The 25,051-nt window shown below is 69.7% G+C and overlaps 2 protein-coding genes across 4 annotated transcripts; one reads left to right on the top strand and one right to left on the bottom strand.

Moving 5' to 3' along the window:
* Positions 1–1,811: 1,811 nt before the first annotated feature.
* On the top strand, positions 1,812–2,540 carry GJD3 (gap junction protein delta 3; the record flags this gene model as incomplete). Its single annotated transcript, XM_084275486.1, has 1 exon — positions 1,812–2,540. The coding sequence occupies one exon, from the start codon at positions 1,812–1,814 to the stop codon at positions 2,538–2,540; it is 729 nt and encodes a 242-aa protein (XP_084131612.1).
* A 1,041-nt stretch (positions 2,541–3,581) lies between these two features.
* Positions 3,582–24,997, bottom strand: RARA (retinoic acid receptor alpha). Of its 3 annotated transcripts, none has more exons than XM_084275618.1 (9): positions 24,863–24,997; positions 17,467–17,770; positions 6,881–7,029; positions 6,631–6,772; positions 5,667–5,827; positions 5,381–5,557; positions 4,839–5,043; positions 4,503–4,661; positions 3,582–4,211 (listed from the first exon to the last, which is right to left on the bottom strand). In XM_084275618.1, exons 2-9 carry the CDS (start codon positions 17,642–17,644, stop codon positions 4,021–4,023), a joined length of 1,362 nt encoding a protein of 453 aa, XP_084131744.1. In that variant the 5' UTR covers positions 17,645–17,770; positions 24,863–24,997; the 3' UTR covers positions 3,582–4,020. The 3 variants fall into 3 exon arrangements, with proteins under 3 accessions (XP_084131744.1, XP_084131746.1, XP_084131745.1); XM_084275620.1 differs by having other exon boundaries at positions 5,727–5,827; XM_084275619.1 differs by lacking the exons at positions 17,467–17,770; positions 24,863–24,997 and adding an exon at positions 11,303–11,536.
* Positions 24,998–25,051: the final 54 nt, after the last annotated feature.

The following is a 25,051-nucleotide window of genomic DNA, read 5'->3' as shown; positions in this document are numbered from 1 at the left end:
GGGGTGACCGCAGGTGAGCGGTGGCTGCGATCTCGGCCATGCTCAGCACTCCCAGGCTGGAGTGTTTCCCTCCCCAGTGAGGGTTTGGTGCTAAACCACTGCTCCGAGCAGGAGCCACATCCCTGGCTCTGCTCCTGCCAGAAACCGGGTCAGTGTGTGGGGTCCCCACACTGGGAGGGATCAGGTTTACTACTGAAGCCCTGTGCTGTCCTACATCCCCTGAGGTGTGTGCTCAGCCCCCCCAACACCCCCAGAGCATCATGCCCATGGCTGAGCGATGAGGCAGGGTTGGTGCAGTTCTGCAGGGAGCCGGCACTCCTGGGCTGCCAGGACCCACCCGTGTTCCCAGCCTTCCCCAGCGATTCCCAGCACAGCACGGGCTGGCAAAGCCTGGGGCCCCCAAGCTCCCCACCCCCAGCCGTGGCATGGCAGTTGGGCACGGGCGCTATCGGTGCCACCGAGGTGCTTTTGCTGGAACCCAGTCAAGTGTGGAGAGCGCTGTCAGATTTTCCACTGCCGGGCTCTGGAGAGCGTCCCTCGCGCGTCCCCGCCGAAGGGCCGAGCTATTTACGGCTCCCGCTGCGAGCGCGCCCGGAGAAGCAGTTGTCATGACTCACACAGCAAAGGGTGAGGCCACGGAGTGAGGCTGCTGGGGGCTGGCTGGGGAGGGGGTCCTGTCACCCCCCATGTCACCCCCATATACTGGTTGAGCCGGGTGTGCATGCGCGCACACAATGCGCCGCGGTGGCTGTAGCCGGATTTTCCCCGTCAGTAAATGCCCCTGGCCATGGGGCATCACAGCCAACTGACCATGGGCATCATAGGGCCCCTGAGGGGTGAGGAGGACCCCAGGGTTCCCCCCAGGGCTGGGGCCCTGTACCCCTCACCACAAAGGTGCCAGCCAGCAGCATTTACCAGGGGCTGGTTGGAGCCCTGGTCATGCCATGGAGGGTTTCTTGTGGAGCAGCGGGGGGCTTTGAAAAGCGTGACAAAGGTGAGGGCAGCCTGGGACAGTCTGTAGGACTCCCCATGGCCCCCACAGCTTGGTGGGGCTGGTGCCAGTCCCAAGCATCCCCTGCACACAACCCCACAGGGCAGAGCCCGGCCCCAGTAGGGACTGTGGGGCAGGAGCCGTGAGGCCATGGTCAAAGGCAGCCGATGTGCCTGGGCAATGCCAGGTGATAACAGCACTAGGGGAGCTTATGGAGGGGCTGAGTGCTGTAATTTGGCACCCCTGGGCCTGGGGGTTTGGGGAGGAGGCCAGGGATGGGGGTATTTCTCCATGGGGGGCTGCCATTGGCGCTGGGGCAGGGGTAGCGTTTGTCCTTGAGCCCCCTCAAGCAGAGCAGACCCCTCCCTTCCTGGCACCCCTCTGGCTGCTCTGTCCCTTTAAAAGGCCTCCAGGCGTGGCTGTGGGACACTCGTCCCGTCCCAACCGGACAACAGACCGGACAGTCCAGCACAGCCCTGGGCAGTCGCCACCAGCCACACTGGCACGCCGGGGACCACAGCCTCCGCAGGTACCGGGGAGACTTGGGCAGGGGGGCTTGGGACATCTGGTGGGGGCCAAAGAATGGGGAATGTGCCCCAGGTGATGCTCTGCACCCATCTCCAGGGGAGCAAGTCCCAGGGCATGGCAGCGGCACGGGAACACTCGTGAAAGGGGTGACTGGGCTGGCATTGCTGGGTACCCTCCTGTAACAGGGTGATGCGATGCATTTGGGGCTGGGGGTGAGCCATGGTGGGGTCCATCCTTGTGGGCACAGCATGTCCCCCCCTCCCAGCACTGACCCCACTCCCACAGCGTGGCCATGGGCGAGTGGGGCTTCCTGAGCTCGCTGCTGGACGCGGTGCAGGAGCACTCGCCCATGGTGGGGCGGTTCTGGCTGGTGGTGATGCTGCTGTTCCGCATCCTGGTCCTGGCCACGGTGGGCAGCGACGTCTTCGAGGACGAGCAGGAGGAGTTTGTCTGCAACACGCAGCAGCCGGGCTGCAAACCCGTGTGCTACGACGCTGCCTTCCCCATCTCCCACTACCGCTTCCTCGTCTTCCACATCGTCGTGCTCTCGGCTCCCGCCGCCCTCTTCGTCATCTTCGCCGTGCACCAGGCAGCCAAGCCAGGGCCTGGGGGTGCCCCCGGCCAGCGTGCCCGCCGGCTCCAGCCCTTCTACGTGGGCAGCGTGGTGGCACGCATCGCGGCCGAGCTGGGCTTCCTGCTGGGGCAGGCGCTGCTCTACGGCTTCAGGGTGCAGCCGCTCTTCATCTGCCGCCGCCGGCCCTGCCCGCACCGCGTTGACTGCTTCGTCTCCCGCCCCACCGAGAAAACCGTCTTCATCCACTTCTACTTCGTGGTGGGGCTGGTCTCGGCGTTGCTCAGCCTGGCCGAGCTCACCCACCTCCTGCGCAAGGGGCCCCCACCCCGGGGTGGGTGCTGCCACCGGCCGCAGGAGCGGGGACCAGCGCCCGGCCAGCCGGCGGGGGCCGTGGAGGAGCCGTGTCACCCCCACGCCGCCCCCCTGCGCGGGGACCTGACGGTGTAGCCGGGCCCCATCAATGGAACGAGCTGTGGCCGTTCTCAGCCCAGCCGGTGTGCAGCGGGTGGCTGCGGCTCTCCTGACCCCCAGCCCCTGCCGTGCCGGGAAGCCGTCCTGTGGTCCCCCACCCCCGCCACCCCCGGTGCCCCCGGTTCCTGTTGTGGGCGGTGGACAGGCCTCACCCGGCAGCTGCTGGAAAAAAACATGGACAAAAGGAAAACAAACAGGTCCCATCCCTGCACGGCAGCAGGGACGCCCTGAGCCCACCCCCTCCCTCCCCACTCACCCAGTGCTGGAGTGTCACGAGTGCATTGGGGCTCTGCAGGCCAGGGCTGCCCCTGCACAGGGGAACGCAGCTGCAGCATCCAGGCTGGGAAAGGGCAGAGCTTTGGGGGGGTGCTGGGGAGAGGGGAACACCCCAAAGGGCTGTGCCCCAGCCTTTGGGGACACCAGAGCAGGGAGGGCAGCTTGGGGGGCAGTCTGAGGGGGTTCCCTGCAGCAAATAACACCCCTGCTCTGTGCACAACTCCCCCACCCAACCCCCTCCCCTGGTGCCCCCGCCGCAAGAACAAGCCAGGCACTAGAATAAATAAACTTTATTCTGGAGCCAGCCCCCCCACCCCATCCCTGCCCCCCCATCCCCACCCCATCCTCCCCGTGCCGGCAGGGCCAGGCCCCCCCCGCTCCCCGCGAGGCCAGAGCTGGCACCGCCACACGCCCCCCCCAACAGCCCCCACCCCATCTTGGGGGTGGGGAGGGTGGGGGGGGAGGGGAGGGGGCCGGGACAGGGCCCGCCCGGTGCTCCCCCCCCCACCCCCCCCCGACTCTAAAACCACTAAAATCTCAACAACAACAAAAAAAAATTTAATAATAATAAATCGTGTGCCCCAACCCCCCACCCCCAACCCCCCCCACCCCCCGGCAGCACCCGCTGTGCCCCCTCCACCTGCACAGGCCTAAAAACCCCTCCAAACTTTTACAAAGGTTTTAAAACGTATTTATAGATATTTATAGATATTTATATATATATACTTTGCTTTCTTTCTCTTTTAAATGACTCTGCTTCCTCGGCGTGCGGGGTCTGGCCGGGTCCTCCCCAACGGATGGCTGGGCCGGGCCGGGGTGGGGGGGGTGGGGTGGCTCGGTGGTCGCGCTCCCGTGTGTGCTGGTGCTGGTGGGGCCGGGGGGGGGGTCCCCGGGGATGCGGCCGAGGTTCCCCGCGCCCTTGAAATGTGACTCAACCAACGCGCTTCGCCCAGGGCTGGGGGGATGAGGGGGGGGCTGTGGGGCTCCCCGTGGGGTCCGCTCTGGCGGGGATGGGAGGGGCTGTGCCAGCTCGGGGGGGGGGAGCTGCTGAGGAGTCCGCCCCTGGGGGGGTGAGGGGGGCTGCAGCCAGGGCCGAGGCGCAGGGTGGTCCCCCCCACTGCTCCGTGTGCTGGGCTCTGTCCTGGTGCCGGGCTCTGTCCTGGTGCGCGCCAGGCGCGGGTCACGGCGAGTGCGTGGCTGGGCTGCTGCGGTTGGAGCTGGGCGAGAGGCTGGGGCTGCAGCTGCCCGCGCGGGGCCCACCCGGCTGCCCCCCCAATGTGTCCATGCCCTCCGAGTTCTCCAGCATCTCCTGGATGAGGGGCGGCATCGACCCCGGGATCTCCATCTTCAGCGTGATCACCCGCTCGGCGCCTGCGGGAAGGGTGGGAGTTGTCAGTGGGGCTGGGCACACCCTCAAATCAGCACCCCCAAACCGGCACCCCGAGCTCTGCTCGTCAAGGGACACAGCCCTGTCTCCTCCCCAGCAGCCCCTGAAGCCACAGTGCTGTGGGAACCCCCCTCAGAGAACACTGCGCTCTGGGGAAGGATGAATGACCCCCTGCCCCTCCCCAACACTACCCAGCCCAAGGGATGCCCCCTCTGTTCCCCCAACCCCCTCCCCGGGACCCGCAGGAGGGCGGCTGCCCCCTCCCAAGCACTCACCCTTGGCGCTGATGCTGCGGAGATCCGTGATCTTCATGAGCATCTTGGGGAACATGTGGGGCTTGTTGGGCCTCCTCTTCCTCACATAGATCTTCAGCGCCTCCAGCAGCGGCTCCTGCAGCTTGTCCACTTTGTCTGGCTGCTCCAGGTCCTGGCGGTCTTTAGGTGGGGACACAACAGTGCTTAGAGACAGGCAGAGCGTGTCCTGCCCCTCCCAATCCCCCCCATGGGTGTGGATACAGCCCAGCTCCCCATCCCAGGTCCCAGGGAGTCACTGGGGTGGCCGTGCCTTGGCAAAGGGCAGAATTTGGGGGGGTGGGCAGCCCCAGGACCCACCTCCACAGATGAGGCAGATGGCGCTGAGCAGCCCGGTCTCAGCATCGTCCATCTCCAGCGGCAACAGCTGGTTGGCGAAGGCGAAGACCAGGTCTGTGAGGGGCCCAAACCCTGCGTTGTGCATCTGCGTCCGGTTCAGCGTCAGCCCGTCCGAGAACGTCATCGTGTCCTGCTCCGGCGTGTAGCGCGTGCAGATCCGCAGGATCTGGGGGGGTGGGATGAGGGGCTCAGCCTGGCATCCCCTCCCCACCCCATCCCCATTCCCTCTCCATTGCATCCCCATCGCATCCCTATCCCCTTCCCATCCGCATCCCCTCCCCATCCCATCCCCATCCCCATCCCCATCCCCATCCCCATTCCCTCCACACCCCATCCCCATCCCCATTCCCTCTCCATCGCATCCCCTTCCCATCCCCATCCCCTCCACACCCCATCCCCATTCCCTCTCCATCGCATCCCCATTGCATCCCTATCCCCTCCCCATCCCCTCCCCATCCCATCCCCATCCCCATCCCCGTCCCCATCCCCATCCCCTCCCTCACCAAGATGTCGAGGCAGGCGGCTTTGAGGAGGGTGATCTGGTCGGCGATGGTGAGCGTGGTGAAGCCGGGGAGCTGCTTGGCGAACTCCACCGTCTTGATGATGCACTTGGTGGACAACTCACTGAACTTGTCCCACAGGTCGATGTCCAGGGAGACCCGCTGCTCCGAGCTGTTGTTCTGTGGTGGGATGTAGGGGAGGGCAGGGGGGGGGGTGTGAGGATGCTGCAGGGCAGGGGGGGAAGTGACCACACTCCCTCCCAGCCCCCTGGGACCCCTCGGCACTCACCGTAGTGTATTTGCCGAGCTGGCAGAGGGCGGGGAAGGTCTCCTGGTGGGCTTTGCGCACCTTCTCGATGAGCTCCTCCACCTCGGGCGTGATGATGTAGCTCTCCGAGCACTCCGGCTTGGGCACGTCCTTCTTCTTCTTGTTCCGGTCATTGCGGACGGCTGCGGGGGCGGCAGGGTCAGCATCACCCAGCCCCCTGGCTGGGGGGGCTCAGCCCCACTGTGCTCTGTCCCCCCAGGGCAGGATGCTGACCCCACCACAGTATCAGTCGGTCAATAACCACCACCCCCCCCCCCCGAGACATGAGGAGGGAATTAGGGGGTTACACTGCACTGGTTGTTGGGGGCACCCCAGGCATGGGGATGGTGCTCAGCGCTGCAAAGCTGCTACGGCTGGAACAGCAGGGAGAGAAAACAGCAGCTGAGCCATCATGTGGGGGGGTGAGGGGCGGTCCCCACAGGCATCAACCTCGGTGGGACCCCTCTGGGGTGGGGGTGGGCTGCAGCTCCTGGGGTGCCAAACACCCAGCAGCCACCACCCCCCCAAAGCGGGGGTGTCACAGGCCCCTCCACCGTGGGCAGGCAGATGGGGGCAGGAGTGGGGAGGCAGCTGCGCCCCAACTGCCATCGCCCCGGCACCACCCACCCCCAGCAATGCGCGGGGGTACAGCCAGGCACCATGACAACTGGCACGCAGAGCCGGGAGGCCTCGTCAGCGTCATTTATCTCTGACATCATCAATCACGCGTTGCCTGGGCAACGGCCAGGCTGTGACACAAACCCAGGGGGGGGGGGTTCCCCCCTCCCCCCTCAAGGGCCTCACTGATGGGGGCTACTGAGATGTCCCACTGCGCCCAGACCCCCTGGCTGCATCCTGTCCCCAGCCCATCCCCATCACCTCCCCATCCTGATCCCATCCCATCCTGATCCCATCCCCAATCCCACCCCGTCCCATCCCCACTCACACTCCTTGGACATGCCAACTTCGAAGCACTTCTGGAGGCGGCAGTACTGGCACCGGTTGCGCGTCACCTTGTTGATGATGCAGTTCTTGTCCCGGTGACACGTGTACACCATGTTCTTCTGGATGCTGCGCCGGAAGAAGCCCTGGGAACCCCCACACCCCCCCATCAGCACCCAGCCCAGGGACCCCCGGGAGGTGCAGGGGCTGCATCCAGGGCACAGGACTGGGTTGGGGGTGGGGGTGGGTCTCACCTTGCAGCCCTCGCAGGCGCTCACCCCGTAGTGGTACCCTGAGGACTTGTCCTGGCAGACGAAGCAGGGCTTGTAGATCCGGGGCAGGGGTGGGGGCGAGGGGGGGCTGGGCACGATCTCCTCCGAGCTGGTGCTCTGCGTCTCGACCGCTGCAGGGAAGGCGGCAGCGCTCAGGGTATGGAGACCCCCACGCAGGGCTGGCCCCGTGGGGACCCCCCCTCCCTGTACCCTCCCAATAGCGCCCGGGGCTGCTGGTTGCCCCGTGGCCCCCCCAGCCCTGCACGGGGCCAGGGTGCAGGGGGCCGGGGGGGAGGGATGAGGGGGGGCGGATGCGCGCTGGGAAGATGTGGTTTGACATTTCCAGGCCATGGAGCCGGCGCGGAATCCAGGCAGACAAAAAGAGGGAACAGAAGGGAAGAGACAAGAGTCCCCGGAGCCCCCGGAGCCCCCCGTGCGGGCGGCGCTGATGGCGGCTGCGGCGCAGTCCCAGTGCAGGGTTTGGGGGTGCAGGGGAGTGGGGGGAGTTACCACCACACATTCTCTCACACACTTCTCTGGGGAGCACCCACTGCACCCACAGCCCCCAGGAGGGGACGTGCATGGCCACACACAGCCAGCACCCGGGGGTGCTACCTACCCCCACGACCCCCAAAATCCTGTGGGATGTGCCACCTCCCTCCTGCCCCCCCCACCGCCACCCCTGTCCCTCACAGCCCCCCAGGACCACCCGGGGGGTGTCTGAGCCCCCTGCCTCGGAGGGGCAGCGCGGTGCGGTGGGGGGGATGCGGGGTGCAGGCAGGGGGGGCACGGGGTGCAGCCAGGCAGGGGTTAAGCGCTCCCCAGCTCCTCCGGGATGTTTGCGAATGTTTTTCTGCAGCGGAGCCAAGCGAACCAGTCAAACAGGATATTAAAGGCCTGGCCCGGCGGGGGAGCCCGGCCCCCCTGCCCTGCCAGCCCCCACGCCCCAAAAAAGGCCCCTGAAAAGGGCCCCATCATCACCCACCCACCCCCGGGCCGGAGGAGGGGGGGGCTGCGGGGAGAGACCCTGGCCAGGGCACCCACCCCACCACCACCCTGGAGATGAGATGAGGAGGGATGGGGTGGCCGGGGGCAGGGGGTGTGGATGAGGGGTGGGGGGGGGTGTCCCCCAGCCTGGCTGCGCGGGGGTGATGGGCACGGCCGGGGGGGGGGGGGTGGGAGCGGGGGATGGCGGCGGCAAAACCACCCACGATGCTCGTCCCCGGGATGATGGGGACGGGGAAAGGGGGGGGTGGGGTGCGGAGGGGAACGTGCGGGGCGTGAGATCAGCGTGCGGGGGGGGCGGGCGGCACGGCGTAACTCCCGCAGCCGCGGAGGTGCCGGCGCGGCCGGAATTTATCGCCCCTTTTATATAATTTAAGAACTTCCTGGCGAGCGCCGCGCTCCCCAACGCGGCTCTGACAGGATCGGGATGTGCTGGGTGCGGGGAGGGGGGGGGGGGGAGTGGAGGGGAGGTGGGGGAGGGGACCCGGGTTCCCCCGCGCCGGCGCACGCGGGTGTTGTGTCGTGTCGTGTGTCCCCCCCCCACCCCCTCCAGCTCCGGGCAGGCTGCGGGGATCCCCCCGGCTCCGCAGCCACGGGCGAAGGGAGGGGGCGGCGGGCACGGCCGCCTGCCCAGCCTGCTCCCCCAGGAGCCCCTCGCCGTGGCATCAGGCCCGGGCGCCCCTCAGGCCCCCCGCGGGGCGAGGGAAAGGCCCGGAGCAGCCGCAAAAGGTGCTGAGCCAGCAGGATGAGCGCAAACCTCCTCCCCACCCCCCCCCCCCCCCGCCCCGCTCCCACGGGGCTGAGCGCGGGAGGGGCTGGCTGGGGACACCAGGAGGACACCCACCCCCCACCCCCCCTCTCCCGCCAGCCCCATCTCCCGCTGGGGGGGCCCGGGCGCTGCCCCCCCCCCCCCCGCCCCGTCCGCCGGCAGCGCAGCCCAGCTGCAGACCAGATGCTGCGGCTCCACCAGCATCCCCGGGCGAACGCGCCGCCCCCGCCCGCGGCCCCGCCGGCCGCTTCCTGCCCACACCAAGGGTCCCCGGGGCACCCCGACACCCGGCACCCCCGCCCCGGCGTGGGAAAGCGCCTGCGGGGGGGGCCACGCCGTGTGCCCCGAATTCCCGCACCTCTGCGGCAGTGAGGGAGGATCGGGGAGCGATGGGCCTGACCCCCTGAGTTGTGGGGTGCCTCAGGGGGTGCCTGGTCCTGCCCCTGTGCTGCCGAGCACCATCACCCCCCAGTTACCCCCCCGGGACATCCTGCCCCCCTGCCAGCACCAGGGCCTGGGGTCCCCAGCACCCCAATTGCCACATCTGCTGCAGCACTGTGCTGGTGCCGGCCAGCCCAGGGTGATGGAGTACGGCTCAGGCCACCAGGGCCATCCTGTGTCTGGGGGGGGGGGTCTCCACCCCCTGTGCCCCCCATGAAATCCCCACAGCACCCAAGCCCCCTTGCAGTGCCTGACCCCACGCTGGCACAGGATACCCACAGCCGCGGTAGGTGCCTGCAGGCCCCTCTATGGCCCTCGGGAACCTTGTGCCTCAGTTTCCCCAGCTGTGGCACAGCGGCAGCCCCAGGCCCTGCTGCAGTGGCAGGGAGGCACCTTGTGCCCCAGGAAGCAGCTCTTCCCCCCCATCCCCAGCAGCGAGATGGCATCCCACCAGGCAGGGCAGGGCCAGTGCTGGGCCAGCAGCCAGCACTGTTGGGCCAGCCCTGCCGCAGGCACAGCTCTGTCTGGGGAAACTGAGGCACGGCACAGCCACCCTGACAGTAGGGAGCCGTGCCGTGGGCTGGCACCCCCGGGCTGGGGAGACACGGCACTTCGGTGTGACGTAGGGAGCGGGGCACCCTGCCAGGGATCCGAGCCAGCACCCGCTGCCCACACACCACCCGCCAGGTCACAGTCACCGTGACCAGAGCCCAGAGGTGCCCTGGCTGGGGCAGAGCTGCCTGTCTGCCCACCCGCCTGCAGCCCACGGGGCGGGGGCTCCGGCCAGGCAGCCCCTCAGGCACAGGGTGGGATGATGGTCCCCAGCCACCCCACTCAGGCCAGCACAGCCCAGGACTGGGGGATGCTGGAGCCTGGCACACATGGCCCCTGCCCGCTCCGAGGCTCTGAAGGCAGCACCCCCGGCAGAGGTGGCAGAGCCCCCAGCAGCCCCCGCAGCAGCCCCCACGCCATCCCAGCGGCAGACAAAGGCCCCTCGCGCCGTGCTCGCCCCATGCCCGCGGAAAGGTCGAGAGTCCCGAGACAATGGGGGGAGCGAGACCGTGGAGGTCGTGCCCGCAGCCCCCCCCCCCTTCCTGCAGCACCGGCCAGGGGCACCACACCGGGCACGGTGGCAGGGAGGGGACCCGCCGGACACCCCCACCTCCCGGGGACGAGGCTGCCCCGGCCCTGCGGGAGGGCCCCGCAGCCCGTATCGGGGTGAAAGTCCTCCGGCGCCGGGCAGGACTTTCCCCGGCCGCTGCCCGTGGCCCCTGGGCGCCCGGCCAGGCCGGCCGACTGCTCTCTGGGAGAGACGCTGAGGGACCCCCGGCCCGGGCCCCGCTCGCCCCCCGCACGCCGGGGACAAAGCAGAGCGGGAGCCGCGTCCTACGCAGCGCGGGGGGGAGCGGGCAGCCCCCGGGCCGGCCGGCAGCGCGGGGTGGGGGCTCCCCGCACCCTGCCCGAGCCTGCCCGTCCCGGCGGAGGTCCGGCTTGGGGACCCCGGGCTGTGACCCCCCCCCACAGCCCCCGAGAACCAGAGCACGATCCAAGAGCGGGACCGACCGGGCCCCGCCACGGCACCAAGGCGGCCCGTCCCGGGGGGGGACACCGACCCCGGGGGGGGGGCACATGCTGGCGCTCCCCCCGGCCCCCTCCCCCCCCACCCCGCAGCAGCCGGCGCAGCGGCTCCGTCGTTAATTGGATTTTGCAGGAGCCCTTATCAGGAGGGAGCGAAATTCCCGGCGGCGGAGCTGGCGCGGCGCGGCCCCGCTCCCGGGAGGGGGTTGCGAGGGGTCCCCGCCGCCCCCCGGCCCGGCCCTCGCCGAAATAGGACAAGGGTTGTTTATGGCCGCGCCGGCGGCATCTGCGCAGAGCCCGGCCCGGCGATGGGGGCGCGGGGCCGGGGGTGCTCAGCCCGGCGGCCCCCGGGGGTCAGCACCCAGCACCCCCTGCCCGGCGCCCCCTCCACGAGCCCCCAGCACCCGTCGCTCTGCGGCCGGCCCCGCACCCAGCGCCCACCCCCGGCACCCAGCGCTCCGCACCCAGCGCCCACCCCCGCGGACCCCCTTCCCCCCCCCCCCACCCAACCAAGCCCGGGCTTGAGGCCGCTCCTCCCGGCCGAGCGAGCTCCAGCACCGGCCCGAAGCCGCGATGAGGGGCCCGGCCACCCCCGGGGCGCAGGTACCTACAGCGGCCGGAGCTGCTCCAGGGCGGGGGGCGGCGGGGGGCCCCGCGGGGCGCGGGGGGGCCGCGCTCGGGCAGCAGGCAGCCCCGGCCCGGCCCGTAGAAATCCATCCGGAGGAAGGGGCCGGGGGGCAGCCCCGCCACCGCCGCGCCCTCGTACATGGCCCGGGGCCGCGGGGGCGGCTCCCCCGGTCTGGCGGCGGGGGCGGCCCCGGGCGGTCAGCGCCCCCCCCTGCGGGAGCCGGGCCCCCGGGGCGCCCCGCGCCGCGCTGCCATGGCCCCGCCGCGGCTCAGCCCAGCCGGGGAGCGGGGCCCCGCCGCTCCGCTCCGCGCCCGGGCAGGCGGCGGCGGGCGGAGGAGGAGGAGGAGGTGGAGGGTGGGGGGGGAGGGGAGGGGAGGAAGGCGCAGCCCCGCCGGCTCTGCGGCTCCGGCAGCCCCGGTCCCTCCCGACACCAGCCGCCTCCCCACAACCTTAACCCGCTCCGCGCCGCGGGGCCGCCCCCGGCCTCCCCCGCCGCCCCTCCCCGGGACGGCCGGCACCGGGCACGGCAGGGCGGCCACGCGGGAGCGGCCCGGGGGGAGCACGGCGCGCCCGGGGGGGGCCGCACGGTGGGGCCGGGGAGAGGCGGGGCCGGGGGGGGTGGGGGCTCGTACGGCGGGGCCGGGGGCTGCCCGGGCCGCGGCTCATTTGCCTAATGGGATGCGGGTGAACTGCGGGTGAACCCGGTGGGGAAGGGCTCACCTCGCCCTGACCCCCGGCCGCCCCCCCCCCGGGGTGCGGGTGGCACGGCGGGGGCGGGGGTAGAGGCCGGGGGGACATGCGACGTGTGTGCATACACACGTGTGTTCACACGTGTTCCTGCTGCAGAGGGGCCGAGGAGCCTTCCCACAGCACCACAGTGTGTGTGTGGGGTGCATGTGCACCGCCCCTCGGTGTGGGGGGAGCCTGGGGGCACACACAGGCACACACGCCTTCTGCACACATGAACATCCATGACACTGCCCCCCCACAAAGCACCGGAGCAGCTGAGCACATGCACACGTGTGTGTTCACATGTCCCCACTGCATCTGTGTGTGCACAGACCCCCACTGCACACATGTGACCAGATCCCCATGGGGGGTGACACCCCAAACCTGGGGCCACCCATGCGGTGACAGCGCTGCCCACGCAGACCAACATTGCACCGGCTCAGCCCCCAGGGCAGGATGGACCCTGGCACTGCTTCACCCACCCACCCACCCTGAAACACAGCACCACTGGCACTGCCATGCCATGGGCACTGCCATGCCACGGGCACACCCTGGGCACAGCCATGGCACGGGGCCCAACCCCAGCCTGTTCCCCAGCAGGCACATGGGCTCTGCCCCAGCCCTTCGCTGCTCACTGCAGAGTATGACTGCAGGGTGGTGGGGGGCCCACGTGAACCCCGACCCATGTCCAGCCAGGGGAAGGGGCAGGAGCAGCCCAGGCGTGTGCACAGCCCGACACAGCACGGAAGATGGGGGTGCTGCTGCACGCCAGCCCTGCACGGTCACACACAGCAAGCAGGGATCATGTATGACCAGATGTGTGTGCACACACATGTCAGGATGCACACACACAAAGCAGTGCACACACCCGCAGCCCACAGCCACCAACACCCTCCCACAGGCACGGCCACACACCACCCCCAAAGGGAGCAGCCAGGACCGCCCCACTTTATTCCCAGCTCCCCCTGCCAAGGGACAGGGAGAAAGGAGGAGAGAAAACCAACCAACCGCCACAGAAACAGAGGAAGCAAAAGGTCGGGAGGTGTGTGCACATGTGTGCATGTGCGTGTACCCATATGTGTGTACATACATGTGTATACATACATGTGTGCACATGTGTGTACATACATGTGTGTACATACATGTGGGCACATACATGTGGGCATATGTGTACATACATGTGGGCACGTGTGGGCACATACATGTGGGCACATACATGTGGGCACGTGTGTGTACATACACGTGGGCACGTGTGTGTGCATACATGTGGGCACGTGTGTGTGCATACATGTGTGTACATACATGTGGGCACGTGTGTGTACATACATGTGTGTACATACATGTGGGCACATGTGTGTACATACATGTGTACATGAGTGTGCTGTGTGTGCATGCGTGTGTACATGTGTGCATGTGTGTGTGCGTGTGTGCATGCATGTGTACATGCGTGTGTACGTGTGTGTATGCATGTGTACATGTGTCTACGTGCGTACATACATGTGTACATGCGTGTGTACGTGTGTACATGCATGTGTACATGTGTGTACATGTGTACATACATGTGTACATGCATGTGTACGTGTGTGCACGCGTGTGTGTGCGCCGAGCGGCGCGGCAGCGCCTGTTTAAATAATAATAGAAAGTCAGAGGCTTTGCTTAGCCAGCAGGTTTCTGAACAAAAGCCCAGCGCTCCTCCAACTTCCTGCGGCGAACATGACAAATGTCTGCTCCGACTCATTTACCAGCGCTGGAAAGAATGCGGCTGCGACGGAGGGGACACGGGCCGGTGGCACCGCGCGGTTCGGCCGGGGCCCAGCCGTGCCATGCACGCACGCCGGCAGCCGTGTCCCGCCGGGCAGCGCTTCCCGGCCCGCGCCGGCGGCAACGGGAAGAAGCAGAGATTAAAAAAACATAAGAGCAAAACCCAAACCACTCCCCCCCCCCCCCCTCCCCAAAAGCCCGGCCTAACACGGGTGCCAAGAGGAACTGGGTGAGGGGAGCATCCCACACGCAGCCCCGTGGCGCAAGGGGGGGATGCCCAACATGGATCCTGTCCTGCTGCCCCACCAGCAGTGCTGGGAGATGCCGGAGTGGGTCCCCCTCCAGCCCCCTTTGCCTGGACAGAAGCCCCCAGTCCCACCCCTCGGGATGCTGATGCTCCGGGGATGCTCCTATGAGCCACCCAAAAACCCACTGGGGACCCCACGCTGCTGCACCCAGAGCTTTGGGAATGGGGGGCCACAGCCCCCAGCCCAGGGAGGCAGCGGGACATGGGCAGGACCCCCCAGAATCCCCCCGCTAACCCACCGATGCCAACCTGGGGTACCCAGTCCCTTCCCCCTATCCCCACGCCAGCACCTCAGGGCCCCGCAGCCCTCCCCCCCCAGCCGCCCGCCCACTTCAAAAGACCCCATTTATCCCCTTCAGCGGCTTTTGAGCGCGGCAAATTCCCGGCCGGCGCAGGCGGCTCCCCCCGGCCCCCCGTGACAGTGATAGAAAACCTCCGCCGTAATGGGCTTTCCCAGGCGCGGGGCCCAGCGCGGCCTCATCAATCTTCCCCGGGCGGGATGGGGGGGCCGGGGGTCCCCAGCACCACGGCTCCCCGGCCCCGAGCAGGGCCCCCCAGCCCCGCAGCCCCGCAGCCCCCCACCCGCGGCCCCCGGCCTGCAGGGAGCAGGTTTTGCTCATTAATTTTTAAAAATTAATTAATTACGGGGCGCTGCGGGGGAGCGGCTGCGGCGCAGAGGAAACTGGAGCCAGCGGGTAGGGTGACAGGCTGGGCCCGGCCCCCCGTCCCGGCATCCAAGAGCAGGACTGGGGGGGGGGGGGGGGGTTGTGGGAGGGCTGGGGGCAGGGGGCCACCCTAGGGTCCCATTTCCCGAAGCTGGGTCAGGGAACCAGGGCAGAGGGTGGGAGCCACAGCCCAGGGCCCACAGTACAGAGCAGTGGGAGGGAATCCCTGGGGGTGCCCACCACCCCGAGACCCCTACAGGCCCAGGACCCCCAGGGACAGGCAGAGACCACTGCCGAGCTCCTGAAGATGGGGGTAACGGCACGGGCACAGCCTGGGACCTCCACACGCATTGACACGCGTGCACACACCTGGCCGGGGGATACAGGTGACACACAGGTGTGCCAGCACGGGCGGCAAGGCGCTGAGCACACACATGTGTGCACACACACACACACACCCTCCAACCCCCCCACACACACCCACTGCATGGATGGACACCCCCACGTCACACCACCAGCCACACACTCGGGTGTGCGCACACACACACACACACACACACACACACACACACACACACACAGGCTCAGCAGGCGACGCACACGCGTGGCGTCACAGCCACGCACATGCTGCCAGCTCCGTGCACACACGGGTACACACCCACCGTGCGAGCACAGGAGGCCCCACGCCCACCCTGGGGTACCCCACTTTGGGGCTCAGTGGGGGGCTCCCGCCCCCCCACCCCACGGGGGAAGCCGCAGGCCTCGTGCCGGGGGGGCCGTGCCTGGTCGCTCCCTTTACTTCCCCTTTGCCGGGTGCTGTCGGCACGAAGGGCCCCACACATGGGTCCAGCCCTGGCCAGGGCGGTGGCTCTCCGGGACGCCCATTGTGGGTCCAGGGTGCAACAGGGCCCCCTCCAGCATCCGCACACGGGGAGGGGGTGAGTGGGGTGGCCCCCAGCACCAGGCAAAGTGTGTGGTACCCCAGAGCTGGCACCGGCTGCCCCCCCTGCAGCCCCACAGCCACCAGACCCCTGTCCCAACACCCACGGCCCTGGTGGGGCGTCTGGCCAAACCCCGGGGGGCACCTGCCCCCCTAGCAGGGCCCAGCCGGACTGGCCCCACAGACGTGCAGCTGCAGCACATCTGGTGAGGGCGGGCCAGCGGCAGGGCCGGACGTGCATGAGGAGGGGTGGGGGGGGGGCTGCATCAGGTCCCCCCACAATCCCCAACCCTGGTTGTCTCCCAGCTGGGACAAGGGTCCTGCCAGCCCCACTGCCAGGAGTGAGGGGGAATCCCATCGAATACTGTGGCACCTACACAAACAGGGACCAGGCTGGGGTGGGGGGCAGACAGAGTGCCCCCAGCCCCTGCATCCCCCAGGATCCCTGGGCATCCCGCAGTGATGGTCAAGGGGAAACTGAGGCACGGTTCACCAGGCCACCATCAACGCCAGAGCACCCTCCAGCCCTGGCTGTGGCCCCCATCCCCAGTGTCGGAGGGGGGGGGGGGACGGGGGGACGGGACAGGACAGACACCCCCCCTCCCTTTCCTCCACCCGTTCCCACAACCCCGCGCGAAGGAATGGCCCCAGAGCCAGCGCGGGGGAGGGGCCCCACCCACCGCCACCCAGTCGCTGAACTGGTCCCACTGGGTCCCACCGCCGCCGCCGCTGGGGCGGCTCCGGCTGGGGACAGCGCCCGGGGCCGGCCCTGCCCGGGCCTGCACCGTCCCCCGGGGCCAGGGCCGGGCCGAGGGGGCCCTGGCACACCCCGACCCACGGGTCCTCCTCGACGGCGGGCGCCGCGGGGCACCCATGGCGGCACGGTGCGGGAAGAGGAGAGGGCGGCTGTCCACAAAGGTGCTGGGGATGGGAAAGGGTCTGGCAGCCGCCCCACGGCACCCAGGGAAACTGAGGCACGCCGAAGGCTGGGGTCATGGTGCAGAGGACCCCCGGCCAGGAGCCCACCTCCCGTGGCTCCCAGCTGCCGGCGCGGCAGGGCGGTGATTACCGGGGCTGTGATGGACGACCCTGTCACGGGGAAATTGAATCAGGAGCAGACGCGATGATTGCCTTCATCGCCTCCCCCACGGGCGGCCCCCGCGCCGACGGCGAACAAAGAGCCGCCGCGGGGATGCAGCACGGCACCGGCCTCCCCGGCCCCTTGTGACCGCTGCTGCTACGGCCTCGTCTCCCATCCTGGCCACGGTGGGCACCAGGGATGGTGACAGCCAGCAGCCCCTGACCAAGGCCAGCTGGGCTGTTAACAGCCGGGTATGAACAGAGCCGTTAACGAAGCCGGCCACACAGCAGTAATTAACGGACACACGCCACCGGGTGCCATGGCCCGCTCTGTGCCTCAGTTTCCCCAGTGGCAGAACTAGGATATAGGGAGGAGTGCTTGGCACTCACCTCCTGCCTCGCAGGAAGCTGCCGTCCCCCCCCCAAACGTAGCTCCCCACAGGCGGGTGACGTGGTCGGTGGCTGGGATCAGGGAGACCCCCTCTCACCCATCCCACTGCCCTGGGGCAGATTACAGCCCAGTACAGGAGGAGCAGCCTGGAATTCGCACCCGCATCCCATGTGGAGGATGGACCCCAGCATGGATGGGGCCCCCACATCCCCCTGCCATCCATCACCAGGGGTCCCCCCCAGCCTCCCTCCCTCCACGGGGCCGCGGTACTCACTGGCAGGCGAGGGCGTGCTGTATCCACTGACGGGCAGCTGGTGCTGGATGCCAGCCAGCGTGCTGGGGGGTGAGAGCCCCCCCAGCATGTGGGGGAAGAAGAAGGCGTAGGGGGACACAGGGTAGCCATTGAGGTGCCCCCCTCCAGGCGTGGGGCAGGAGCTGCTGTTGCTGGCCATGGCGGGGGTCTCCGGTGTGGGAAGGGGCTCTCAGGCGTGGGGTGCGGGGGCCGAGCAGAGCATGGGGCCCACGGGCAACCCGCTGCCCGGCACCTGTCCTCACTGGCGGCGCTCGCTCCTGCAACGCTGCGGGGGAAACAGAGGGCATTAGTAAAGGGGCTGGGGTGTCACACCTACTGCCCGTGCCTCAGTTTCCCCAGACCCACAGAGGGGCCACATCCCCTCCCGGCCCCAGGAGGGCGCAGTGGGTCGGTCCCAGCGCTCCACCCCCCACCCCTCGCCCGTCATCCCCCCGAGATTAACGACAATCCCCCAGATTAGCGACACTGCGACCGGCGGGGCCCGGCAGGCGCGGGTCACTAATCCCGGTTTAGCGGGCGAGGGGGCAGGGGATGGCGTGGGGACACTGTGCCCCCCCCCCCCCGGGCACCCTGTGAGGCCAGGGGCCACACAACAAACAGCCCCGGACCCGCTGCCCTGGGCCTGGCCTCAGGACAGGGGCACATGGGTGGTCCGAGGAGGGCAGCACCCCACATCCCAGTCCTGGGGGCTGTGAGACAATTGGGCTGAGGGTGGGGGGGAGTGGGGGGTGGAGGCCAGGCGCGCTGGGGTCCCTTGAGGACAGCAGCTCCAGCTCCAGCTCTGCCGTCACAGCCACGTGCCCACACCAGCCCCGCTCCCCCCCACACCTGCACTGAGTGCGAGGGGTCTCAGCCACCCGGCCTCGGGGTAGGAGGGGGCTCACACCCAACCCCCCGAAACCCACGGGAGCAGCAGTGGGGGGGCTCAGCCTGGCTGCCCACCGCAGGGGCTCAGCCCCCACGCTGTGCCGCGTGCCGTGCCGGCAAGCTCCCACGCCAAGCTGGCGGGGCACGGACCCCACGGGCCAGGCCAGGCCGGGGGGCGGCGGTGGGAAGGGGGGCACGGGGCTTTCACAATCCCGGGCCGGCTGTTTATTTAAGCGCTGGCGCGGGGCCCGGCGGGGGCTGTTTATTTGCCGAGAGAGCTGGCTCCCGGCCCCGCGGAGGCGGAAAAGGATCCAGAGGAACAAGGCTGGGCCGCCCGGTGAGGCACTGGGGAGGGGCTGGGACGGGCACAGCCCTGCTCGCCCCCCCCCACCCCCCCCCCCCCCACCTCAGCACCCAGCTGGCAGCACCCACTGAAGATGGGACCCCCACCCACCCGCAACCCCAGCGCTGCCACCTCACTCGTGGGCTCCCACAAGGAGACCCACCGGCCCGTGGGAACCAGGCGGGGGGGTGGTGATAACATCCCCCCCACCCCCCCCAGTCCCCTGGCACAGGGCGCTCCGCCGGGCACCACAGCGCGTGGCGGATTCCCACGGGCCCCACCAGGGCACGGTGCCCGTGTCAGCAGCTGCCCAGGCGTAGGGGCCACAGCCCAGCACCAGCACCAGACCTTGCACGGGCACCCCAGCCCCTCCCTGGTGCGGGGGGGGTGCCCACGGTCCCTCCATCCAGGCCACAGCCCCCGAGCCATGGGGGGAGCAGGGGGAGGGAGGCGCGGGAAGAACTGTTTATGTTTGCCGGTGCCAAGTGCTCACCGGGCACCGCGCCAGCCGCGCCGAGGCCCAATTACTCAACCCGGCCCCACTCCCCCCCGCCGCCAGCCCGGGACCCGGTGAGGCAGCACCGCCAGCCCAGCCACCGGGCACCCTGAGCCAGGCAGACACCCCCCAGCCCCCTCCCAACACGGGCAGGAGGGTCTGGGGTGGCCGGCACCCCTCTCCCAGGGGTCCCTGGGCAGCAGGAGCCACAGCCCCGCGTGTGGGGCCACGTGCCAGCACCAACTCCGGCACATGGCCACTGGCTGACCAGGAGGCACCAGGCATCCCAGCCCAGCCCCACTCCAGGAGCACCCCAAGCCCGCAGCACAGGCCGGGGGCCCCACTCGCGCTCCGGAGTGCCTTTTCCTCCAGTCCCAGCAGGAGCTGGACGGGGCCTGGAGCTTCCTGGAATCCAGAGCCTTGTTCCAGCCCCACAGAAAACACGGCCACGCAGCCCGGGCCAAATCCCAGCCACGAGGAACCTCCCGCCTGGGCCAGGGCGGCCCTGGGGAGCAGACAGACACATGGACATACACACCAGAGCCATTCCCAAGGCCGGTGGCAACACAGCGGGGGGGGGGACAGTTGCTGCCCAAACCACCCGTGACCTCAATCTGTGGCACAAACCCACCCCACGCACCCAGACACGCTGGGCAGCACCAGCACAACTTGCCCAAGTGACCCTCTCCAAAAGCACAGCCCCCAGCTGCAACCCCAGGCTGGATTCACTGCCCCCGCCTCAGGCTGGGCCGCATTCTGCTCCCCTGTGGCTGGCATCGCCGGCACAGCCAGCCAAGGAGCAGCTGGGATTGCACCGGGACAGGGGCACCACGACACCCACCTCCACAGTCACCACTTCCAGCCCTGCGCACCACGTGGGCCAGACAGCAGCCCCCCCCCCATCTTACCCCACCCCACCCCTTGGGCTCCCTGGCACAGGTGGCACCCCCAGCCTCGGTGCCCATGTCACACCACCAAACCCAGCCGCGCTTCCTGCCAGGGCACACAGCGATGGCAGCCCCAGCGCCCGGATGTGACACACGGGTGAGCGGGGGCACCGCCCTGGGCCCCCCCCCATCCCCCTGCGCCTCGGTACCATGGGGGCAAACGGGGCCAGGGCTGCACTGGGTGGCCTGGCGTGGCGGCGGGCAGCAACCGAGCCCTTCCTGTCATGCCTGCGGGCACCGCGCTCCCAACCGCAGCTTCCCCTTGCCCCTCTCGATTCCTGGGCGGACAGGTTTCGGTTCAGCCCAGCCACGACACCATGGCCCCCCACCACCCCAGACCCTGTCACTCCACTTCCCCACCACCCCCCGCTCGCCCTCCACCCCAGCCCCGTGCCAGCCCACTCTGCTCCCCAAAAATCTGGCAGGGGCCTCTGTCCGCATCCCCCATCCTCACCCGGACGGGTCACTGCAACACCCCAGTGCCAGGGCACCCCCGCAGCACACATACAGAAGGAGGGGGTGCCGTGCCCCCCGGCCGGGGGGAGCAGCCTCCGGGCAGGGCAGGAAGCGCCCGCGGAGCCGCTGTGCGGTCGCAGCCTGCGGTTTCCTCGCTGCTGTCAGCGCCTGGCCCGGGGCAGCCTCACACGCGAGGCCAAGGGCCCGGATGCCCCCTGCTACTGTGGCTCCCCCCGGCTCGGGCAGGGGGTGCACAGCCCTCCCCGTCTGGACGGGCGAGCGAGACCCCTTCCTGTATCCCTGGAGCATCTCGGCCGTGAGTCACCGTCACGTTTCTCACGTCCCCAGGCAGGCGTGAATCACACCCCAGCCCAGCCGCTCGGCCAGAGCCCGTGGTGTTTGCCCGGCACAGGCAGCATGTGCCAGAGCCAGGGCTGCTCACGGCCCCCACTCAAGGGGCTCTGGAGATGCTGGGACCGGTGGAGACCCCAGGACCTGCAAGCTGCTGCCAAGAGCCCACAACACACCCAGAGGTGTCTCAGCCCCACCGCAGATCCCTGGGCCGCAACAGGCACCCCAAACCCCAGCACCCTGCAGTGACCCACGCTGCAGCACCCCAGCTTCCACCAGCATGGACATGGGGCCAAGGACCCTGCGCATGCCAGCATCCTTCCTGGCAGGGCTGATGTCCTCCCCTGCCCCACAGGGACACACGGGCACCCCAGAACGGACACCAGCCCCAGGCCCTCACCCCTGGCACCCCCAGGTCCACATCCTGCTGCAGGGTGGGAGCCACAAACTGAAATTCCACCTGTCGCGGCCGGGCCAGCTCCGGTTACGTGGGGAACGCGCCGCTCCGGTTACAGCTCCCGCACACGCCACCAGACGCGCCATTCATCTGCGGGAACAGGTGCCACAGCCCCCACTACGGCCCCCCGGACAGACACGGCTGCGCCACGCCACCGCCAGCACCGCCCCAGCCTGGCCACCCTGTGGGTGCCAACACCCCAGATCCTGGAAGGAGCCAGCCCAGCTCAGCCCCAAAGACCCAGCGGTGCACACACCGCAGGGCAGCCCCACAGCACCCTGGGGACCCCCTCGCCCACACCCCAGAAAGGATACCACGACGCCCTCTCCAGCCCACAGCCACAACCCTTGGGACAACCCAAGGAACCACAGGTCCTGTGGCCCAGAAGGGGTGCGGGGGCAGTCCCGGAGGACCCCATTCCCAGTGCCCCACAGGCCCCCTGGGAAGCAGCGGGATTGCACCACGGCAGACGCACGCAGCAGCCCCTGGTTGTTTTTAGCCCTGGATGCGGCACGCAGCCGGCGCCCTGGGAACGGCGTGCCGGGAACAGCGCAGCCCCAGACAGCCCTTTCTGGCTCAGCGACAGCCGGCAGACAAGTGCAGCTGGCTGCGCCGCCGGCCCGCGGCACGGGGCCGCTCGGGACACGGTGCCCGCGGCTAGCGTAGGTGGACTCAGCGGCCAGGCAGCAGCGCGACACCCCCAGACACCGAGATTTGGTGGCACCGCGCCCTGGCCTGAGCAGGATGCCAGGGACTGGGATCAGGCCAAACTGGGCTGGGACCTGGCGTACCTGGGATGGAGAGCGGGGGGGGTGCATGGGGGGTTGTGCAGCAAACCACCACAGGCACTGCGACCCACCACGCCACAGCCGGACTGGCTGCAGGAGGGCACACAGCTGCCATGTCCCTTGTCACAGCCTGGCAGCCACGGCTGGGCCATTGGGGACGCTGGAGGCCGAGGCGGGTGCACGAGGCCCCTCGCCGGCCCTGCCACGAGCCACCCCCCGCTAAGCCGCCTCCAGCCGCAGGGAGATTAACCCATTTTCCGTAATCAGCACATGTGTCACCGCAGATATGATCGCAGCCCCCCCCACACACCCCCCCTTCCCCGTGCCTGCCAGCACCACAGCCCTTCCCCCCCCCCCCGAGCCCAGGGACAACGCTACCACAGGGAGGGTCCCGGGGCACAGGGGCACTCATGGGTACCAGGGGGCTCCAGGCACCTGCTGCGAGGGCCCCACAGCTCTGCCAACCGAGGGCTCCCCTGAGGCGCTGTGGGAGCACCCAAAAAAAAATCTCAGGGATCCCAGAACCCAGCCAGACACTCAGTGGTAGCGCTGGCGTGAGCCGAGCCCAGGACATGCTCTACCCGCGGCCGGCACGGCTGAGCGTGGCACACTGACATGCCAGAGCCTCCTGGTTATAAATAGAGCCGGAGCCGCGGAGCTGGTGAATCCCAGCGCCGCAGGGCAGGCGTCGGCACGGGCCCTCCCCAGCCTTGGCGGCTGCGACACCACTCCCGGCGTGGGGACACGGCGGGCGTGCAAGGACAGCCGGGCAAAGCTGGGTGACCTGGCTGGGACACGGTGCCCGTGGGCACTGGGCAGAGTGGGATGGAGTCCTGGCCTCCTCCCTGCCACCCCAGTGCCCGCTGGTACTGGCCATGTCACCAGGGTGGGAGGAAGCTGGGGTGGGGGTTGGGGGGGGGAAGGTCCACGACCACAGCAGCAGTTGAGCAGCACCAGGCACCCACCAGCATCCCGGGAAGCCCCGTCGCAACCCCCCGTGGGTCCCCACGCCACAGCAAGGTCACCCCCAAGGGCAGGGCGTGGGGCCCACGGGTGACATATGGCCCCGGAGCGGCAGCGGGGCCGCTAAGCCACCCAGCCGTCACCCGCTAATCCCGGCGCGGTGGCCGGGGTGCCGCACCCAGCGCTGCCGGACGCTGCCTGCCCGGCACCTCGCAGCGGGACATCGCTCCGGGCCCGCGGCCGTCTGTCCGTCCGTCACCCCCCCGCCCCCTCCCAGCACCCACGAAGCAGTGGGACGGCCCCCACCGCCCATCGAGGTCAAAGGTCGGAGGCACAGATTTGGGGGGGACAAGCCGGCTCCGGTGGGCAGGGGGACACGGACACGGACACACACACACCCCCCCCCGGGGGTGCTGCTGCCCGGCACCGGGGGGGCTCCCTCCATACACACACCATCGCGGCCCGGGGAAGCGCCCGGCGGGGCAGCACCGCCCCCCCCCCCTCTCCCAGCCCCGGGGGCTCCGCCGCCCCCCCAGCCCGGTCCCCGTCATCTGCCGCGGCGGGGGAGGCGGCGGCTGGCGCCCCCCGCCCGGCCCCCCCGGCCCCGCCGCCGCGCCAGCGCCCTGTCAGCCGCGGAGAGCGATGGCTTCCTCCGCCCGCCGGCCAGGAAACGGCGCAGACGCCGCTCCCGCCCCCCGGACCCCGGCCCCGGCCCCCGCCGCCCCCCGCGCTCCCGGCCCCGCTCACCCGCCGGGCCCCGCCGTCTGTGCCCCGGCCCCCCCCCGCACCCCCAAAAGGGGAAGCGGCCCCGGCCCACCCTCCCACCCCCCCCCCCCCCCGCGCCCGCCCCCGGCGGGGCGGGGGGGAACGTGGCTGCGTGCACCGGAGGCCCAGGGGGGGGCCCGGTTCTCCCGAGGAGGGGGGGCGGGAGGTCCCCCAGTGCCGCGCCCCGTGGCGCTGCCCCGACCCCCCCCCCACGCACCCCTCCCGGGCGGGGGGGATCCGCGGCCCCCGCGGGAGGGTGCCCCGAGTCCTCACCGGGGTTGGGGAAGGGGGCGGGGGGGGGGGGGGGGGGGCAGCGGCTCCGCGCGGAGCGCCGATCGCAGCTGGTCCCGGGAGGGGCAACTCCAGCACCGGTACCGGGGGGATCCGGCCCAGGGGCAAAGCCACGACCTGGAAGAGGGGTGTGGGGGTGTGTGGGGGGGTAGCGCTGCCCCTCGGGGGCTCACAGCAAGCTCAGTCGGGCGGGGGCCACCCCCCCCTCTCTTCTCCACCGAGACCCCCAGCGCCAAGCCGGGACGAGGGAGATCCCCAGGATTCCCCCGTTACCGGAGGGGGATCCCCAGCGCCGCCACCCGGGAAAGGGGGGGGATGCGGGGTGCGCGGGGAGAGAAGAAGAGAGGAAGGGGAGGAGGGGGGGGGTCACCCACCTTCCTGGGACCCCCAAGACACCCCTACCAGAGCTCCTCTCTCCAGCAGCCCCTCCCGGGGCGGGGACACCCCACGGCCGCGACCTACCGGGTGGGACGGCGCACACGCCCCCCCCACCCCCCAACCCCCCCAAAAACCGGCACGACGGCCCCCCCACCCCCCCCCCAACCGGGGGGGGCGGTCCGAGAACGGGAGTCCCCCCCCTTCCCTTCCCTCTCCCCCTCCAGCCCCGAACGGCCACGGTGTCCCGCTCATTACCTGCTGACGGAACCTTCACACCGAGCCCCTCAGCACCGGGAAGCTCCCGGTAGTGGTTCGCATGGCGGCGGTACGGGGCGGCCCGGCCTTAGGGATGGGATGGATGGAGGAGGAGGAGGAGGAGGAAGGGGAGGGAGGAAGGGGAAAGGTTGGGGGGGGGGGGGGGGGGGGGGGGGGAAAGGGAGGTGG

This window comes from Gallinula chloropus, assembly GCF_964237585.1.
Source record: "Gallinula chloropus genome assembly, chromosome: 26".
Lineage (NCBI taxonomy): Eukaryota > Metazoa > Chordata > Aves > Gruiformes > Rallidae > Gallinula > Gallinula chloropus.
The sequence above is the reverse complement of the archived record's forward strand: the minus strand, read 5'-3'. Positions and strand labels throughout refer to the sequence as shown.